Raw genomic sequence first — 18,266 nt, 5'->3', positions numbered from 1 at the left:
CTGGGAGTGCTGGGGGGATCACTCCATCCCCACCAGAGCAGGGTGGGCTCAGGGTAATGAGGAGGAGCTCTTAGACCATGGCAAGGCAGAGCCTGGAGCAGCCCAGCACGAAGGGATCACAGCCCAGCACACACCAGTGCATGATGAGCGTGGTAATGTGGGGAGAGGCACAGTGTGAGGGAGAAAAAGGCAAAATTCAGCTTATTCCAAAGGTGTTCTACACACAGCTGCTGGGGCCAGGCTGCTGCTTTGGTACCAATCAGCAGAAGGATGTAAGGTTGGGCACTCAGCAGTGATTCCCAAGGGCTGGAAGAGCACCTGTGAGCAGGCACAGAGCCCACCTCTAACCCCAGACCTCCCATCCCCACTTGGCTCTCTGGCTGTTGGGAGCCATCCCCCTCATCCCCTCAGCTTCTCATCCTTCTCCTCCATGTGTTTGACCCCACAGAGCACAAAATACCTCAAGGCCCTTTTTGGAGAGGGAGATCCTGCCAACGCCAAGCTGAAGCTGGGCGGCCTGCTGCCAGAGAGCTCCCCATGCCCCATGCTGCTCCTGTGGGTGCCAGTGATTGCTGAACTGCATCCTCCCACCCACCCTTGTCTGCAGCGTGGGACCTCCCTGGAAGCACAGGGCTGCTGGGCCAGGTCTTGGTGAAAACAAGTCTCTTTTAATACTTTTGGAATACAAGAGAGAAAGCAATACCTAAACACAATCTGGGATCAGGGATCCATCTTGCACCTGCCTTCCAGAGCTGAAGACCATCCTGGCTCCCTTCAGAGGCAGTTCCTTCATGGGAACCAGTGCTGCTCCCCCGGCGCTCACCCCACGGCTTTCTGCTTCATTAACCCCTTCTTTGCTCCCTGGTGGATCTTTGCATCCAGCTTCCCTGTAAAGAGGGGATTAAAGAAAAAAAGAAAAACACAACAAACCCTCATCACTCTTTATTTTTAAATGCTATTTGCAATGCAAATGAGCTGGAGGCAGCAAGGTCTCCTAGTTAGTGTGTTCCTGTCACATCCAATTATCGTGCTTGAGGAGCCAGGCGTTTCCAGCCGCCCTGGCCTCCCTCTGCAGGCGCGACACCCGCGAGCCAGGGGCAGCGCGTCCAACGTGGCCAAGGGGGGGAAATTCAGCCAGGAGAGGAGTGAATTCACATCCAGCACTCGCCTGACACTACCAGGGGGGAAAGCAATCCCTGTGCCTGCCCACAGGATGCTTGGAGGAGATGGGAACCGTCCAGAAATGTGGCAGGGATGTGTTGCTGCACGGTGCGGCAAAAGGCAGGAGTGGGACAGCAAACCCTCAGCTTGGGATGGTGGTGCAATCACACCCAGCGTGATGGGGACACCTGCTCCACGTTGCTACGTGCCAGGTTGGTGGTCTCCAAGGCCACCTGCTGCCTTTGCCACCAGGGAAAACCTCAGCCAGCAGCTCCAATGGGACCTGGAGCAAACACTGCCTTCTCCTTGTCCTTCACAGCCCTTGGGGGCTTCACTGCCAGCTCTGCTTTCCCACCTGGGAGAGGAGCAGGACACCAGAACATAAGATTTTGGGTAACTCCTGCTGAAGAAGCCAGCAGCCAGGCATTGTGATGTGCTTCCTCATAGGAGTGTCCTCGTCCTCTTCTTCCTGTCAGTAAAAACGCAGGGATGCTCCTGCTCTCCCAGCTCCCAGAGAGGCTCTGCCAGCAGCCAACACTGGTCCCTCCTCTAATGCCACATCTCCCCAGGACTTGCCTTCCTGCTGCTCCCTTGGATCTTCCCATCCTCTAAATGCCAGCCTCATCCTGTCTCTGCAGCTGGGAACAGAGAAAGGGCAAGATACACCAGGCTCCAAAGTTCTGCTTCAACCACTGCTCCAAAATCTGCTGCTAAATGTCCATGTGCCATAAGAAGCAGGTGCTTCTCCAGAGAAAATGGCTCCTAACCAGCCAGTGACCATCACCTTCTCTTCAAACCAAGAAACCTTCTCAATTCCAGTTCAACAAAGTGTGCAGACCACAAATGCCACAGATCCACAAACTGAAACATGGCTTGAAGATGTTCTGGGAGATCCTCCATCCCCTTGGCCACCCCAGAGAAAACATTCCCCAACCACTTTAGGATGGGGAAGAAGCCCCCTCCTTGCAATTGCTGTTTCCAGTCACTGGCACCCAGCAGGCTGAGCCAGCCCAGCAGTGTGTCAGACCACCCTGTCCCCACATCAGGGGTGGCTTTGGCAGGAGAAAGGCAGCAAGTTCACCTTCTCTCCATGCTCTGGTCCCCCAACACCACCTACTGTCACCAGGGCTGTTGCTTTTCATGCGCCTGCCTGCTTCTCCTGGACCCAAAAACACTGGGAGCTCCTCTGCTCTTCCAGCTTGCAAACACCACACAGGTAACCTTTAAGAAAAGGCTAAAAGTAAGGCAAAGCCCCAGGGTCCCTTGCTCTTTCTGCTCAATGATTCAAGGCCTCTTGTCTCACACCATGTCCTCTGCTCCTCTTCACTCTTCCAGACACTGGCTGTTGGAGGGAGGCTTCTAATTGATGCTTCAGGGTAGCTTTGCCTGGATTCAAGGAACTCTCCCATGAGAAAGGCCAATGAGCTTTGTCCTCTTGCACTAAAACTACAAGGGGACATATCTGGGGAGAGCTGTGCTCCCAGATGCAACACTGTGCCCACCCCTTCCACAAAAACAATGACCCTGGCAGCAAAAATTGAGCCATGCTAGGGTTTTTTCCCCATTCCCAGGCTGCTAGAAACAATTTGCAACAGAGAAGCATCCGGATGTCACTGTGGCGAGGTCCACGCTGTTATCTGGCAAGGAAAACTGCTCTGGCTTGGCTTCCCAACAGGACAAACTGGCATTTTGTCATGGTTTGAGCCAGGTTTGAAGGAGACCAGGGCAGCCAGCAAGCCCAAGAGAGGATGTGAGCTGGCACCTTCCCTCTGCTCAGCTTCCAGCTGGGAGAATTAAGCTTCTGACTGCCTGGGATGCAATGCCAGCTTCTATTAAAACAGCGCCTTGCGCCGATGAAAGGTCAAAGGCTTCCCTGCTCCTTCCCCAGGCTGTCATAAATATCACCCAGACGGACCATGTCCCTTCTGGGAGGTGAGCACACAGCTCCACGGCCCCCCTGTGCTGCTCCTGTGACAGCTCCTACTGGGATGGAGGGCAGGGAAGGCAGGGCCAGCAGTGGCAGTGGGAGCACAGGCAGCCGCCAGCACAGCCGGCTCCCTTCCAGGCTGTTAGACTGATCCCTCTCCAAGCAGGAAAGTGTCACAACACAAAGGAGATGATGTGACAGATGGGGAGGGGACTGGCAGCACCTGCACCCGGCAAGGCAGACGGGCAGGAGCCGCAGAGCAGCTTCACCCTCTCCCACCCACGGCCACACAGAGGCAGAGGTGGGAGTGAAGGAGCTCGACAGCCTGGCAGAGAGAGGGCAAAGGAGAGGTTAAAACAAGAGGAAAAAAGGATGCAGTGGCTGCACCAGCACACAAGGGCCACGAGGCTAACCCACAGCCAAGATTTGCATCCTAAATAACTCCTGCCTGCTCACTGGCACTCAGAATAACCCATCTAGGGGGAGGACCACAAGCGAGATTCAAAGGCCTGCAGGTCTCCAAGCACTGGTCAGCATTGGCTGAATACACCTCCCAGCTGCTGCTCAAAAAGGCAAGGAAGAAACCAAATGGTTTTGCAGGACATCCCAACACCCAGCTGTGGGAGAAAGGTGATTCCCTGAGAAGAGAGGGGAAAAAAACCCTCAAAGCCAACAAAAATAACTCTCTGCCGTGCTCCAAAAAAGCCCTTATTAACCTGAGAAATCCTAGCACTCCTGAACCCCAGGTACTAGCCCAAGGATCCATGTGGAAAGGAGGGAGATCACCCAGTTGTCAGCTCTGCTGAACAAACAGCCAAGACTCTTCCTGCTTCTGCTGCTTTTAGCCCGTCAAATTAATTTTTCACATCCCCTGCAAGCGCGTGCGGTGCCTTCCCCGGGCTGTGTGCTGGGGAGGGAGGCTGCTAATAAGGACGGAGCTGACTGCGGGCTCCCCAGCTGCCGCATTCCCTCCTCCATCCTTTTTATAGCAGGGATAACTGGCAGCCTGCGGAGGGGCTGGTGGCTCGTAAAAGGGACTGACGGCGCTGGCAGGCGCGGCGCGGACAGATGCTGCGGCGCTTCCCTGTGTGCTCTGCCAGGACAGGGCATCCCATCCCACCCCATCCCACCGGCCTGCAGATGGGGAACATCCATCTGGCCCTGCAGCTCTTGCTGTTCAAGCCCTCAGGGGCAAGAGCGTGGTTTGGAACTGCAGGACACGAAGGTTGCCTGGATCTGGCACTGCTGCACCAACTCCCATCCTGACCCACACTGGTGCTGGCAGATCAGCCACTGACACAACTGCTCTTTGACTCCCCAAGTGTTTGCAGAGGATGTATTTGGAAGGAAGCAACATCTGGGGAAAGGGGGAACTGAAGACAAAAAAAAATATTACAGATGTACTCAAGCCATTAAACAAACACCTCCAGATCAAAGAGCAGCCGGCGAAGGTTGGGAACTCATCTGGCAGCAGCAAGCTGGGGTGGCAAGGCAAGCCGGCTCTGAGGGCTGGGGGGGCACCTGGGGAAACTTTACTACTTACAGATTTTGTGTTTTCCTTTGATGGGAAACTTGAGAACCATCTCCTGGGGATTCGTGCAGATAAAGACAAATGGAGAACCGGACTCCTGGCTCAGGTCCGGATACTGTGAAACACAGAGAGACACAGAGAGCAGAGTCAGGACGGCTGCATGGGCACAGACAGAGCTCAGCGGGCAAGACAGAGGGATCTTAGCCAAGACATGGGTTATGTGGAGGCTGTAGCAGCTCAGACCAAACCACTTCAAGAACTTCTAATGAAAGAAAACCCAACAATTCCAGGTTTGAGTCTTATTCCGCAAATCCCTTGCTCAGGCTCTTCTCACTGTGCCTCTTTGGATCTGCTCACCCTGGGTGTTCCCAAGCCCCTTTCAGCCCCCTTTGGCACCCCCTGTGCCACCCCTGTGGTTTCACACTTGATTTAGGCAGATCAGAACCCTGGGATGTTGAGAGGGACGTGGTTGGAGCCCTACCATCACCAGCCCACCTGTTCACTGGGACAAGCAAGGGACAGATTTTCAGCCTGATGCATCCCTGGATTCAGGTGACCAGGAATGTGAATATTCACACTAATCCCTAACAGGTCATGGACAGCACACCAGCACCACAACCAAAACAACCTGCCAAACTCAGCCTGAAACGACCACTAGAGAGGTGGCCACCACCAGCTGCCCCAGCTACAGATACATCCCCAAATGCTCCCCACAAAGCTCAATCCCAAACACAAGGATTTGAGACTTGGAGAGTGTGCACAGTCCTGCTGTGGGACACACATTCCTTGATATTCACTTGCCTGTAAAGGGTGAGCAACACACCTGCTACACACCAAGGTGATGGCTCAGAGAGGCCAGCTCAGGGCTGGCTCCATTCACAGAATCATTGGAGGGATTTTAACACACTGAACACATGGGGGAATTTTAGAGGAAGAGAATAAACAGATTATAGAATCACAGAAGCATTTAGGTTGGAAAAAGACCTCTAAAATTATTTCTCTCATTAACCATGTGGGGAAAAAAGAGAAAAAACCCACTCCATGCAGGAAGCACACCAAGATCCTGGCTGGCTGCAGCTCAGCCTCCCCGGCATTCAGAGGTGAAATGCAAAACAGTCATAAAAAATGTATGTCTCAGCTCTCACCTCAGACTGTCCATGAGCTGCAGAGCTGGTGCTGACAGCACTGAAGCCAGCACATGGCAGAGGATGCTCCAGCCCAGGAAACCCTGCTCAAACAGACTGCGGAAGTGCTTTTCCTTCCATGGGAAAAATGCCTTCTTTTTTTTTCCCTGCTCCCTTGCCTTCCTCGAGCAGATCCATCAAGGCTGCTGGAGGGGACAGGATGCCAGAGCAGATGGAGCTGCGTGTCCTGGCAAATCCCCCATTTGTTAGTAACAAATGACTCCTAGGCCGAGTGTTTGAAAAGCTCTCACCGACCTGCCAAGATGAGTTTGGATTTGCCCTGGAACAGCTGGGCACGGCGAGGGAAGCAGGGAGAGACCTGCTCTGCCCACACTGCAGCAGGGCTTGGCAGCACTGCCAGCAGCTCAGGGAGATTTACAGAAGCCCAACGCTGGGATTGGATCAACCAGGGGAAGCGTTTCCAAGCCCTCTCATTTTCCACAGCCTGGAAGAGCTGTGCACTGGGTAAGAGAGAGGTACAAGCACTCAGCTGCTCTGTGCTGGGGAGGAGGAGCTGCCCTGATCTGCTCCATGTGCCCATGCCCTGCTGCACCAACCCAGCCTTGGACAGCTTTCCTCCTCTCTGTTCTCTTTTGGCTGAGTCACCTTACTTGACTTGCTTCCACTGCTCCGTGCCCATGCCAAGGATTTTCATTTCCCATCTGCAGGGAAGGAGGATCTTGGAAGGTTAGGAAGAGCCAATGTGAACATCCCAGTCAGTGCCTGGAGAGTGTGAAATGCTGGCACTGCTCTGTCACTGTCAGTATCTCCTGGGTGACCAGTGGCACCTCCGTGGTGGAGATGAGGACAAGCCAAAGGACCAAGGTCCTTCAAGGCTGGAGGAGCAAAGGCTACCCAAACCTGGCTGCAGAGGGGATCCTTCCTGCTCCACTACCCCTGGTTCAGCCCGTGGGGCAGCCAGGACGGGTGTGTGGCAGAGGTGCTGCTGCTGGAATACAGCTGCTCCCCAAATCCCCTCAGCCACATCTCCCAGGTGGACCTGGACACCACCATGTCCCCTTCACACCTTTTACAGCCCCATGCTAGGAACATCTCCCAAACAGGCACCTGCAGGGAAGCAACAGCCAGCTGATTTCTCCACTGACAGCTTTCATTCAAACCTGGATGGAGCCTTCAGCTCCAGCAGTTCCCGCTCAATCCAATCTCAAGGGCAAGGTGGCTGCCACACTGTGGCTTGAATTCCTGCTTCCACACCACAGCCTTTCATCTTTGCTGCCAGGGTGCATTTCTGTCTGTGAGCCAAACCCCTTTGCGTCCTTTTTAATTTTAAAAAGCTTTGGTCCTTCCTCTGGCATCTCACTTCCAGGAGGCAGGGAAGGAGCCTCTCATCCAGCCACTGCATTTAAGGCTTCCTATTGTACCTACCCCAGAAACCTCTTATCCCATCCAGGTGAACAAGGATCCAGAATATTCCTGTGGGCTGGAGCTGAGAAAGAGCCATAACCCTTTCCTTTGTCTAGAGTCAGGATGTTCCCAAGCAAGGAAGATGAGGCTGAGCTCCCACAAGATGCTGAGCCAAGCCAACAGCCCAGCTCCCTTCTTCCCCTAGTGCCTTCCATGACTACATTCCATTCATTCATCCCACAGAAAGCTCCATTCTCAAAAGAGATGCTGCCATCAAGACACCAAACAGGTCAGCCTCTGTTACATTGTCCAAAGCTGCCCAAATGTAAGTACCAAAACCTAATTTCTCACCGTTTCTGCTGTGAAAAGTCAGTTGTGTTACTCTACTGTCTGAAAAACCAGAAGTTTAGGAGACAGAGAAAAAATTTATTCCCAACTACTCCACCCCACAGGCAGCCCATCATCACTTCAGTAAACCTGAGCTTGGAATAAAAGCCCAAACCCAGAGCTGGTGTGGCAGAGGGGGAGGACAGAGCACATCCTGTCATGTTGCTCAGGCTGGACAGGCTTGGTGTCACTGGCTCTAGTGGGAGGTGTGTTTCACCCCATGGCAGGGAATAAAATGAGATGAACTCTATGGTCACTCCCAACCCCAACCAGTGTGGGACTCTGTGATCCCCAGTAAAGACAATCTCCAGCAGCAGTTCTTCAAATAAAAGGTCAATTCAGAGTGAAACCATGCTCCCTCTCTTCCAGAGACCAAAGAATCAAACCCAGCCAGGAGTCTGATGGGGGATGTCCCTTCTTAAATTCAACAGCACTCATCTCTCTTGTATTGGTGGTGTTAATAAGATAGGGGCTGATACTCCAGCTTTACACTGCCTCTCCCTGGAAGCAACCTGGATACAACAAACAGTCCAGAGACCAGATTGTCCCTCAAAAAGGAGCAAACCTACCCTTCTCCAGTCCTGCAGATGACCAGAGAAGCTCGAAAGAGAGAGGTTATGCAATGCAACTACAGTGTGAAAAAAGAGATTCAGCCTCCTTTCAGACCTTCTGCCACCTTGTAGTCAGCAGGCAGCAAGGGAGGTGGGAGGCCAGTGGGCTGTGTGGGCTGAAAGCAGCTGATGTGGCTCACCAAGAGCTGCTCCTCCCACTGCTTCACACCAACACCCCACAGACACACTCCACACACGGCCACTGCCCCCCCTGCTCGTCCCACCTCTCCAGCTGGGCTTCACTTTGCTGCTAACAGGTCTGGGAGACCCCAGCTGTGAGGAGATTAGGTGGGAGGGAAGGGAAAAGCACATCTCAAGGCAGCTTAACACCTGCAGGAAGAGCTCGAGGTTAAAGGAAGGTGGAAAAGGCAGCTGAGCACTGGGCTCCTCCAAAAACTGCCCACCAGACTCACCCTGACGCCAGAGCCAGCGCTTGGCACACATATTAAGTGGCTATCAGATGTCCCCAACAGCCACCCAGCTCAAGCTGCAAGCAGGGATAATTGCTAATGAATGTTCCCTACACTTTGTTTTCACCATCCCTCGTCTCCCATCACCAGCTTGTCACCACCAGGAATAGCAGCAGGGCTGCCAGCCTCCCGCTCCACAGCCCACAGCAAAAGAGCAAAGGAGGGGACGAGCCAGCTCGGAGCCAGCAGAGACACAAACCCACCTTCTCTGACATCTGAGGAAAAAAAATCCTGCTAGATTTTTCCCCCCCACACCAATCTGTTACACTTTTTCCTTTCCCAATTTAGGTAAAGCCTGCAGCAGGATGCTGGGGCCGGGCAGGCTCACCCAGCATTCCTGGTACTTAATGCAGCATTTGGGACCCTTTGCTCATCCTGATTGCATCTCCACAGGAGAAAAAAAAAAAAAAAAACATCCCAAACCCCTCAATTTCTGCTCCTCTCCCCAATAAGCTGCACTGGCTTGAACCCAACTGCTGTGACCCGGAGGCAGGGAATGGAAAGAGCAGAAGGAAAACGTCCTGGGGGGAAGCCAAACCATCACTAACGAGATGAGCTCTGCTCTGGTGCATCCGAGGCAGGAACAAAGGCACCGCGTGCACCGAGCAGCGGCTCCGCACAGCACAAAGCCCCAGCGCGCTCAGCAGCTTCTCTAGCGACCCTCCAGGAGCATTCTTGCTCTCATTAAGGCCTGGGGACACAAAAGGGGTGGGAACAGTCCTGGTTTCACACACGGCAGCCAGCCTGTGGAGCCCTGCAATGCAGCCTGAGCTGTGCTTGCCATGGGAGCGCGGCAGAGAATTGCACGCTGGAACCTGTGGTCCTTCCCCTGGTCACTGCCACTGTCTCTCCATCTTACAGCTGCTGGGGACACGAGCAGCCAGGAGGTGCTTGAGATGCTCTGCAAGGTTCATGATGGAAAGGGGTGAATCATTTTCCTGGCGTGGCTCCCCGGTGAACAAGAGGGAAAACACGGCTCGCTCTGCCAGGCAGCGCCGGGCCAGGACACCCGCTCCAGCCTTCATTTCCCTGCTGCTCTCCAAGAGCCTTGAAATAAAAGAGACAGCACAGGAAAGCAACGCTGTCTGGAAAGAATAAAAGCAAGCAGACCCCGTGTGTTGGCAAGAGAATTCACCATAAATGCATTCAAAGGGGAAAAAATCATCCTGGTGGAGGCAGCATCTCCTCTGGCAGAGCAGGGCTGCTGCATCCAGCAGGGGCAATAAATCAGCGCCCCCCAGCAGGCAGAAACACACACTGGGCTCGTCCTGGCTGCTGGAGACACCCCTTGGCCACGTGCAAAAAGAGGAGTGGGATGCAAGGGATCCCCTGGGAGCCCAAGTTCCTTCACCCCGTTTTCTTGGTGATTTGTGGGAGAGGCGGATCCGCTCTTCTTTCATGCCTCATAAGCTTCATCGCTGTCACAGACACGTAACAGGTAATTAACTACTAAACAGCCATTTTCTCCTCCTCTCCGGAGGGAAATTGCTCACCATCCAGCTAGAAAATGTTTCTTCAGTGGTTTGCAAGAGGGAAAAGAAAATGGGCAGCTTTTTGGGAGGGATGGGGGTGCTGCAGCCAAATAAGGGCACTCGCAGCAATGCCTGCACCACAAACACATGGATCCAAGAGAACTGAAGCCATCAAATCTGAGAGATAATGCTTAATTGGATGTGGGTGCCACTGTGCCCAAGCCACATTTGGCCTGTCACTTTTCCAAGGAGAGTGGTTTAGGAGCATCAGCTCCCTGTCATTTGTTCTGACAGCAGTGGTCTCCATCATCTCTTTACAAGGACGTTCCCTTTGGGGAATTATCCAGCCAATTCTCCCAACACAGCCTTCACCCTGAGTGCCCCAGGGCACGCTCACACACAGGTGACACCCAACTGCCAACAGCAGATTCAGGTTTACCACCATTGTGTCACCTCCTGATTCAGCCCTCCAGTCCTGAAAAGTGCTTGCAGAGCAGCAAGTGCTTCACTCCGAGTTTTGATCACCCTCATGACACAGTCTTGCATCACACTTCCAACTCCAAGCACATTGTCAAGCAGCATTTTTTAAGGTCATATGCCAACCAGCCTTTGGCCCATGAGAAATGTAACATTTTCCTAAATAGAAACCCTAAAGCACATCCAAGTTTCTAGAAATGCCAAATTTTCTAGCTCGAGGCAGAAACATCCAGAACATGCACCCAAAGAACACTACAAGCTGTCCTTGGCCATGGAAGAGCTCAGGGATGCAGCAGAGCTGCTTCACAGAGGCTGAGTTAGCAAAGGGACGCACGCTGATGTTCAGTTCAAATCAAGAGAACACGAAAAGCAGGAAAAAAAAGTAGGATCACAAAGAAATCCAAACAAAAGCCGTCAGCCAAACTTTTGTTTGAAAGCCTGTCAGGTCTAGACTGCAACGTGTGAGGAAGGAACAGCTCGAAACCACAGCTGCTAATGGTTATGGATTTGGCAATCAAAATGTCTTTGTTAAAAAAAAAAAGGAGAAAAAAAGTTAACTGCCTGACTATTGAGGCTACAAACCACAGCCTTGATGCATTGTTGCAGTCAACATCCTCCCTGCTGTTCCTGAGCGCTTACAGCTGCTGCTGGCAGCTCTGTGTGCTGGCACATGCTCCCTGCACCAGGATGCACAAGGAATTTTGTGAGCCTGCCTTCCTTTCCCCTTCTTCCCACCACAATGCCTGGCAGCCCTGGGCTGCTCTGCCCCTCCATGCCTGGCTGGTAGAACCAGATGCTGGGATGGCCGCGGGATCCTTCCCTGGAGGGGCGGATCCATCCGGTGGGTGTTCTCAGAGCCCGGCTCCCATCGAGGTGTCTCTACACCACAGGCTGTGCTTTGATTTGAAGGGCAGGGGAAGCAATTAAAACATAGTTAGTAATAACAGGACTTTGAAATGTAGATTTCAAATTCAGCCTTGTGCTGGTGCACTCTAAGCTGTCTGTCAGGGCTCAGCTGCACAGCCCTGCTCTCCCTGAACCGGCAGTGCAGGACCTACAGCCACCAACACCCTCCTGCCCTCACATCCCAGCCCAAAACCCGCCCATGGTAAACCCTGGAAAGGCTGGAGGTATTTACAGAGTGCCTGACAACCAGTTCAGGAGAAACTGGGTGGACTTGGAATAATATTTGGGAAGGCACTGGGCTGAAAGGGCTGTTTGCATGCCCCGTACCAAGGGACACGGCTAAGCTCAGCTCCAACGCAGCCCCATCACCTGCACCATCAGCAAGGAGAAGGGAAAAGCAACAGGGAGGAGGAGCTGAGGGGAGTCAGGGTAGCTCAGCTGGCTGCATACAGTCAGACTTCAAGCAGCTTCACAAAGGCCTTTCACAGTCAGAGCTGGGAAGAACAGGGGTAGAACACACAGCCGAGCTGGAAAACGCAAACGTTGGGAGCACAGCCCTGCCCCTGCCTCTCCCCTTGCTGACCCTTGCTGCTGCTCCCCAAGGAGGAAGGATGCCAGCACCTGCCCCCAGAACTGATTCAACCCCTCGGATGGGATGGGATCTCTCACAGGACCAGGAAACGCATTGGAGCGACCGGTCTGTTCAGGCTTGGGAAATCAGTGACACACAACAAAAGCTTAAGCAAGCAGAGTCCTTGGGCACTCTGCATTACTGTGGGGGCTGCATTCTGCAGCTGACACATCATTTGGGGTCACCATGGAAAGGGTGGTCACAGCCCAACCTGGATGGGAAGGCAGTGGGGCACCAGACCTGGGGCTCCGGGTCAGTTTTATCTAACCCTGAGTTTCAGGATTAAATAAAACCCAAACAGTGAGAAGGCAGCAAGTATCAGTGACCACATCTGAGAGAGGGAAAAAGCCCTGCCAGCTCATGAGTAGTTTGCTGAAATGGTAGCAGAGGCAAAGTCCACAGTCATCATTAATTAAGTCATATGCTTCAGCCTTGGCTTGGCTTTCTCCCTTGGGTCTAGGAAACCAGAGGAGAGGGCAAGCAGGCCTCTATCATTCGATTTCTTTGGCATGCTAATGCATTCCTAAATTAATCATCATCAAGTGACAATCTCTCCTTCATCTTAACAGCCTGAGCAGTGACCTGAGCAAACCTGCTGGCTTATGCAAGGCAGCTGGAGCCTCAGAAGAGCCTCTGATGAAAACCAAAGCACTTCCCATATGGAAAAACTCCCCCATCTCTTACCGTCCCTAATCCAAACCAGCTGCATTCCTGCTCTGCTCCCAGAACCACAAATCGGGGGATTTTGTGGGGTGAGAACCTGAATTAAAGAGATGCATCACCCTGTGAGCCAGCCTAATGCCTGACACCACTGGATCTGGCATCTGGCTGCACAGAAAAGACAAATTCAGCTCAGGAGAATGCAGGGCCCTGTAAAGTTCAAAGGCCTTTCGTGGGCTGCAATCATTAACAACCACCTAGACTGCTCCAGAAGGAAGGATATCTGACCTAGCTAAAAATCCTTCACAGGGAGAGGTGCCTCAGGAATGAGAAGGCAAATATCCTGGTGGTGGGGAGGCAAGGAAGGGGCCAGGACAGCCACAGCACCACACAAACAGGCATTTGTCTCACTCAGAGCCTGCACCAGGAAACCCTTCCCTCAGGGACCAGGTCCCCATAAAAAGTCTCTATGCATTTATACTGTTCCTAGAAGCACACATCAATGCCTATGTTTGTGTTTCTCCCCTCCCATTAACTCCTAAGGAAAATACTCCCAGAGGGCTGTTGTTCCTTTATTTGGAGATAATCTAAACAGGCACCTTCTGGAGTCTAAATATAGAAAATGTCTACCCTTCTTCACTCCCATTTGATAATCTAAACCAAGTTCTGTACACTGGGCACCAGAGTTCATTTTTTTTTTGTTGCTCTTTTCACCAGGGAGGGAAGAGGAGGCCAAAAGTTTAAACCCAAATTTCCTGAGTGGGAAAGCTGGAGCCTATTTAAATGATAGCTGCAATCTCGTGGCACAAAAATAGCTTCTACATGTTCCCTGAGCAGATTTAGGACACTAAGTGATCACCTAGAAATGAAAAATCAACACTTAACTCCCATCAAACATAATTAGCCAATAGTTCAGCCTGGTATAATAGCTCCATCCAGGTATTGGCACTTGAAATAAACCAAGCACACCTATCAACCACCCAAACAGCAGCAGGAAACTCTCTTTTTCCAGCTAAATAACCTCTCAGATCAAAGCCATTAGCAAAAGGAACACGGACTTCAGAGCACATGGAAATGGCATCAATGTAAACAACTCCCTGCTGGCTTTAGTGCTGCGCCAAGGCCTGCCTGCCCCATGCCACAGATCCCAAGTGGGCACTGCTGAGGTCACTGACACCTCCTGAGGAAAACAAGGGCAGCTCCTTGCTCTGCTCAAGGTGTCACTGACGTCAGCTCCGAGCAAGGAAAAGCCTGGGTGAACACTTGGATCTCCAAGGGGGAAAAAAGTTTCCAGGTCACCTCTAGCTGAGAAGTGTAACAAAGGAATCATTCTGGTCTTGAGCAGGGATTTTTGGGCTGCTGCCAGGGAGAGGAGGAAATGAGCCCAGAATGTGCTCTGAGGAGGGGCAAGATGTGCAAAGCTCAAGTGGAAATCCTGAGATTTCAGAGGGATCTGCAGGCAGCAGGCAAGCAGGGCTGAGCTCCCTGCAAACACAACAAGGGACACTGAACACCTGGGCTGGACCCTCCTGCTGCCAGAGCAGCTTCAAGCCAAAGATCACAGCTCTGAGCAGCAAGATGTGGTGTAAATAACCTCTGCCTGGAAGAACTGATTTATTTTTCACGTGGGAAAGAGACCCAGAGGAGCAGATTTAACCAGCTCATGCAATAGGCAGCATAAACTGGGATTAGGGTACCTGACTGATCCTAATCACAAGGACATCTCTGCTCTTCCTCTGCTCCCTGCCAGCTCCAGCACTACAGATCCTCTTCCATCATCACTTCCCACACGTCCTCAGGATCTGCAAACCATCTCAGCACCGTCAGCTGGGCCTCCAATGCTGCAGGTAGGGCAGGGGAAGGTAGGAACCGCCCCCTCTCAGTGGTGATGAAAGGCCAGGCTTACATGTGCAGCAAAAATGTGGTTAAATAACCCCTCCCTGGCCATAATGCAAGAGCTCTGGCAGGGAATGGGTCTGACTCTGCTGGGGCAGCGTTGCTTAATTTTGGTTTTTTGAGCACAAGTGTAAAAAAAAATAAAATTAAATGAGGATAATGATAGAAAAATACCAGCGGGGTGCCACAACATCTTCATTAGCAACTTGAGAGAGAATGCAAACAGCAGGGAAATTAAATCTGCAGACAGTGCTAAACAGGGAGTGGGTGACAGCAGTGAAAGGGCTGAGAGGTAATGGGAGAGTTACAGTGGGACAGACCACAAAGCCATGGAATCACAGACTGGGTAAAGGTTGAAGGGACCTTAAAGCTCATCCCATTCCACCCCTGCTATGGGCAGGGACACCTCCCACTAGACAAAGTGCTCCAAGCCCTGTCCAACCTGGCCTGGAACACTGCCAGGGATGCAGGGGCAGCCACAGCTGCTCTGGGCACCCTGTGCCAGGGCCTGCCCACCCTCGCAGGAAACAATTCCTTTCAGTATCCCATCCAGCCCTGCCCTCTGGCAGTGGGCAGCCATTCCCCCATATCCTGGCACTCCTTGTCCCAGTCCCTCTCCAGCTCTCCTGGAGCCCCTTCAGGCACTGCAGGGGACTCCAAGGCCTCCTCAGAGCCTTCTCTTCTCCAGGCTGAACACCCCCAGGATAAAGAAAAACAGACCTAAGACCAGGAACAGTCTCCCTTGCCTATGGGAACAAATAGTCACAAGAGTCAAACCAAACGTTTGTGGCTGCCAAAAAACACTGGATCGCCACCAAAACACCGTGAGCAAGCCAGGAACTATTTCATCCTCAGGAGGTTGGTATAACCTGCAAGTGAGGCTCACCCTGCACTTGTGAAATGATTTCTTCTGGAACATGCAGGAGCCTCCAACAGGAGGTGGTGAGGAGGAGAGGTGTGAGTCAAAGCACAGAGCCTGGAAAAGCTCCACCAGAGCTCAATCCCCGAGAGGTCTCTGCTCTGCATCACCTCCCCTCGCCTGCTCACACAGTCTCTGAAAATACCCAATGTTTCTGCACGCCCTAAGTGGTGGGAAAGCATCATGTTCCTTGCCTCTCTGCCTGAGCTACAAGGAATCTTTGCACACTGGATCACAGTGCTGACACTGCTGATGAAGCCAGGCTGAAATACCCACGTGAGCAACAGGAATTTCTTACTCCTGGCGAGACCCAACTCACATTTCTGAGCTTTGTCATCTTGCTGACAATTGCAATTAAATTCAGTTCAGCTTCCTTCAGATGCACTTGCTGCTCCTGAGAGCCTAAAAAACCAGATATTTCCTAAGAAAGCAACTGCAGAAAGGCTCAAATCTCTGGATTTTAGCTCACAAGTGAGGGAAATTACTATTGCTTAAAGGAATCCTGGGAAAAACAGACAAAATCACCAGAAAAAGCAGGAAATTAGGGATTATAAGGAGTTTGGAATATGGGAGCAGCAAAAAGGCAGAGAAATGCAACCTAGGAAATGCCACAGCATTGAGGAGAAAGGGAAATCTGCCACTAACAGGTTGGATAATGGTGCTCCTTGATACACTGCTCTGCCTCCAGCCCCTCTGCAGCCAAGCAGTGCCCACAAACTGGGAGAGATTCCCAGAGAATGTGGTTAATTGGGAAGGTCCTTCCTGGGAAGATTAAAGCTAGTTACCTACAGCACAATTCCCACATCAGAGATGCTGTCACAGCCATTCCACCAATGCCTGAACCATCCACAAAGCAAGAGCAGGGATTGTGACAAAGAGAAAAGTACTTGTAAGAGACCAAGATCTACTTTCCACCACAGCAGGAGATGGACAGGAACCTACACTGAAGCCCAAACTGAAAATTAGTGGATGCTACAAAAGAAAATCCCTACAATGCCCTTGGTGCCCCTTCCTCTCCCTCTCCCATGGCTTGTTTCCATACAAAGCCAAATATTCCTGTAGGTTTCATGGTATTCCAGTCCCAAAGCTCCCTCTGCTGCTCATGCTCTAACTTCTCTGCCTTCCTCCTGTGACTAAGAGACACAACCTCATCAGAAATACACTCCCTGTCTTTCCAGGCATCTCTCCCAGGTAAAAACCTCACAGGGTTAGGAAAGGCAGAGAAGAACTCCCTGAAACACAGCCCCAACTCCTGCTGCCTCTCCAGCTCTGCACAGCAAGATCATCCTGGTGCATTCCTTCCCAAGGAACTCATTTATTCCACCTCACAAGATGGTCATGGTTCACTATCAAGCCCTACAAGGTTTGGTGATTCAAACCTGACATGCACAAGGGGCAGTGGAGTGAGCAGGGATGAAATGGGATCAGGAACAGCCATGCTGGGCTGGGTGCTGAGTGCAGATTTTATAAACCCATAAAACACAGCTCAAGGAAAGCTCCTGCTCCAGATTTTGGGAGCATGGAGTCAGTCACAGCATCAGGCTCAGGTCTCTGAAGGTCTCTAGTCCAACCTCCCAATCAAAGCAAGGAAAACACTGAATTCAGGTGAGGCTGCCCACAGCTTTGTCTTCTTGGGTCTTGAAAATTTTCCCAACCCCTTGGGTAGTGCCTGCCCCACTGCTGGGCCACCCTTATGGTGATTTGTTCCCTTAAGCCACATTGAACCTTCCCTTTTCAATTTATGACCCTCCTGCCTTGTATGTCAGCACAGAGCCCAGCTCTGTCTCCCAACACTCTCCTTGCAGGAAGGGGAAGATCTCTGTGTCTCCTGCCTCTCCCCACAGGGCTGGAGCCCCTAACCACCTTGTGGTCTCCATGGGACTTGCTCCAGTTTTTCAACAATTTTATGGTGACCCAAGTACTCTAGATGTGGTTTAACCAACACATAGTTACCAGTTTCTACTGGTTTTGACTCCTCTGGGATTTGTGCCTACTCCAGGACAGCAGGTTAATAGATACTCTCCATTCTACCTACTGGATGCAAGAAGGTCATGGGGTTAGTAAAGCATGAGTTTATTCTTAGGTAAATCCACACTTGCTAGTCCTAATGTCCCCTTCCTCCATGTGCCCAAAACTGTTTTATTGGTTTTATAAACAAAACCAAATGTAAACTGGCTTCCAAGAGCAATCTCTATGAGGTTCCCAGAGTCCAAGGTGAAGCTGACTGGCCTGAAGTGTCCAGATCTCTTCCCTTCCCTTTTTAACCACAGCTGCAGGAGAGTCCTCTCCTGCTTTCCATAACCATTCCAAGCTAAGAGTGGCCTCACAAGGCCATGGGCCAATGCTCTCAGCACATCTGGAACACATCATCATCACCCATGGACTTTCACAGGCTGAGATTTCTCAAGGGACTCCTGATTCCAGCCTTGCTTCACTGCAGGTAGTCCTGTGGCTCTCCTGTCCATCCTCCCTGGCGGGAAAGAGCTCACCTGTCCATGGCTGCATCTCCAGGCCACTCAGTGCCCCAGACAGGGCACAACTCTCACCAGTGTGACAGCACCAGTGAGGCCACTGTGATCTCCAGCTCCTGGAAGAAGATCCAGCAGCTCTGGCCCATGATCCCTCTGCACAGGCCAAGCCATGTGTCCTACAGCAGGGCAGTGAGTGCC

The 18,266-nt window shown here is 52.0% G+C and overlaps 1 protein-coding gene across 2 annotated transcripts in view; it reads right to left on the bottom strand.

The window, feature by feature from the left end:
• Positions 1-648: 648 nt before the first annotated feature.
• Positions 649-18,266, bottom strand: part of TRIP4 (thyroid hormone receptor interactor 4) — a 30,326-nt gene continuing 12,708 nt past the window's right edge. For both annotated transcript variants that reach the window (XM_059482218.1, XM_059482219.1), the window contains 2 exons: positions 4,632-4,734; positions 649-887 (listed from right to left, as the gene is read on the bottom strand). In XM_059482218.1, the coding sequence (XP_059338201.1) occupies positions 820-887; positions 4,632-4,734 (171 nt within the window). In that variant the 3' untranslated portion in view covers positions 649-819. The remainder of the gene's footprint in view (positions 888-4,631; positions 4,735-18,266) is intronic.

The sequence above is a fragment of the Ammospiza nelsoni genome, chromosome 14, assembly GCF_027579445.1.
Source record: "Ammospiza nelsoni isolate bAmmNel1 chromosome 14, bAmmNel1.pri, whole genome shotgun sequence".
Lineage (NCBI taxonomy): Eukaryota > Metazoa > Chordata > Aves > Passeriformes > Passerellidae > Ammospiza > Ammospiza nelsoni.
Note: the sequence above shows the minus strand (reverse complement) of the source record. Positions and strands in the feature narration are given on the sequence as shown.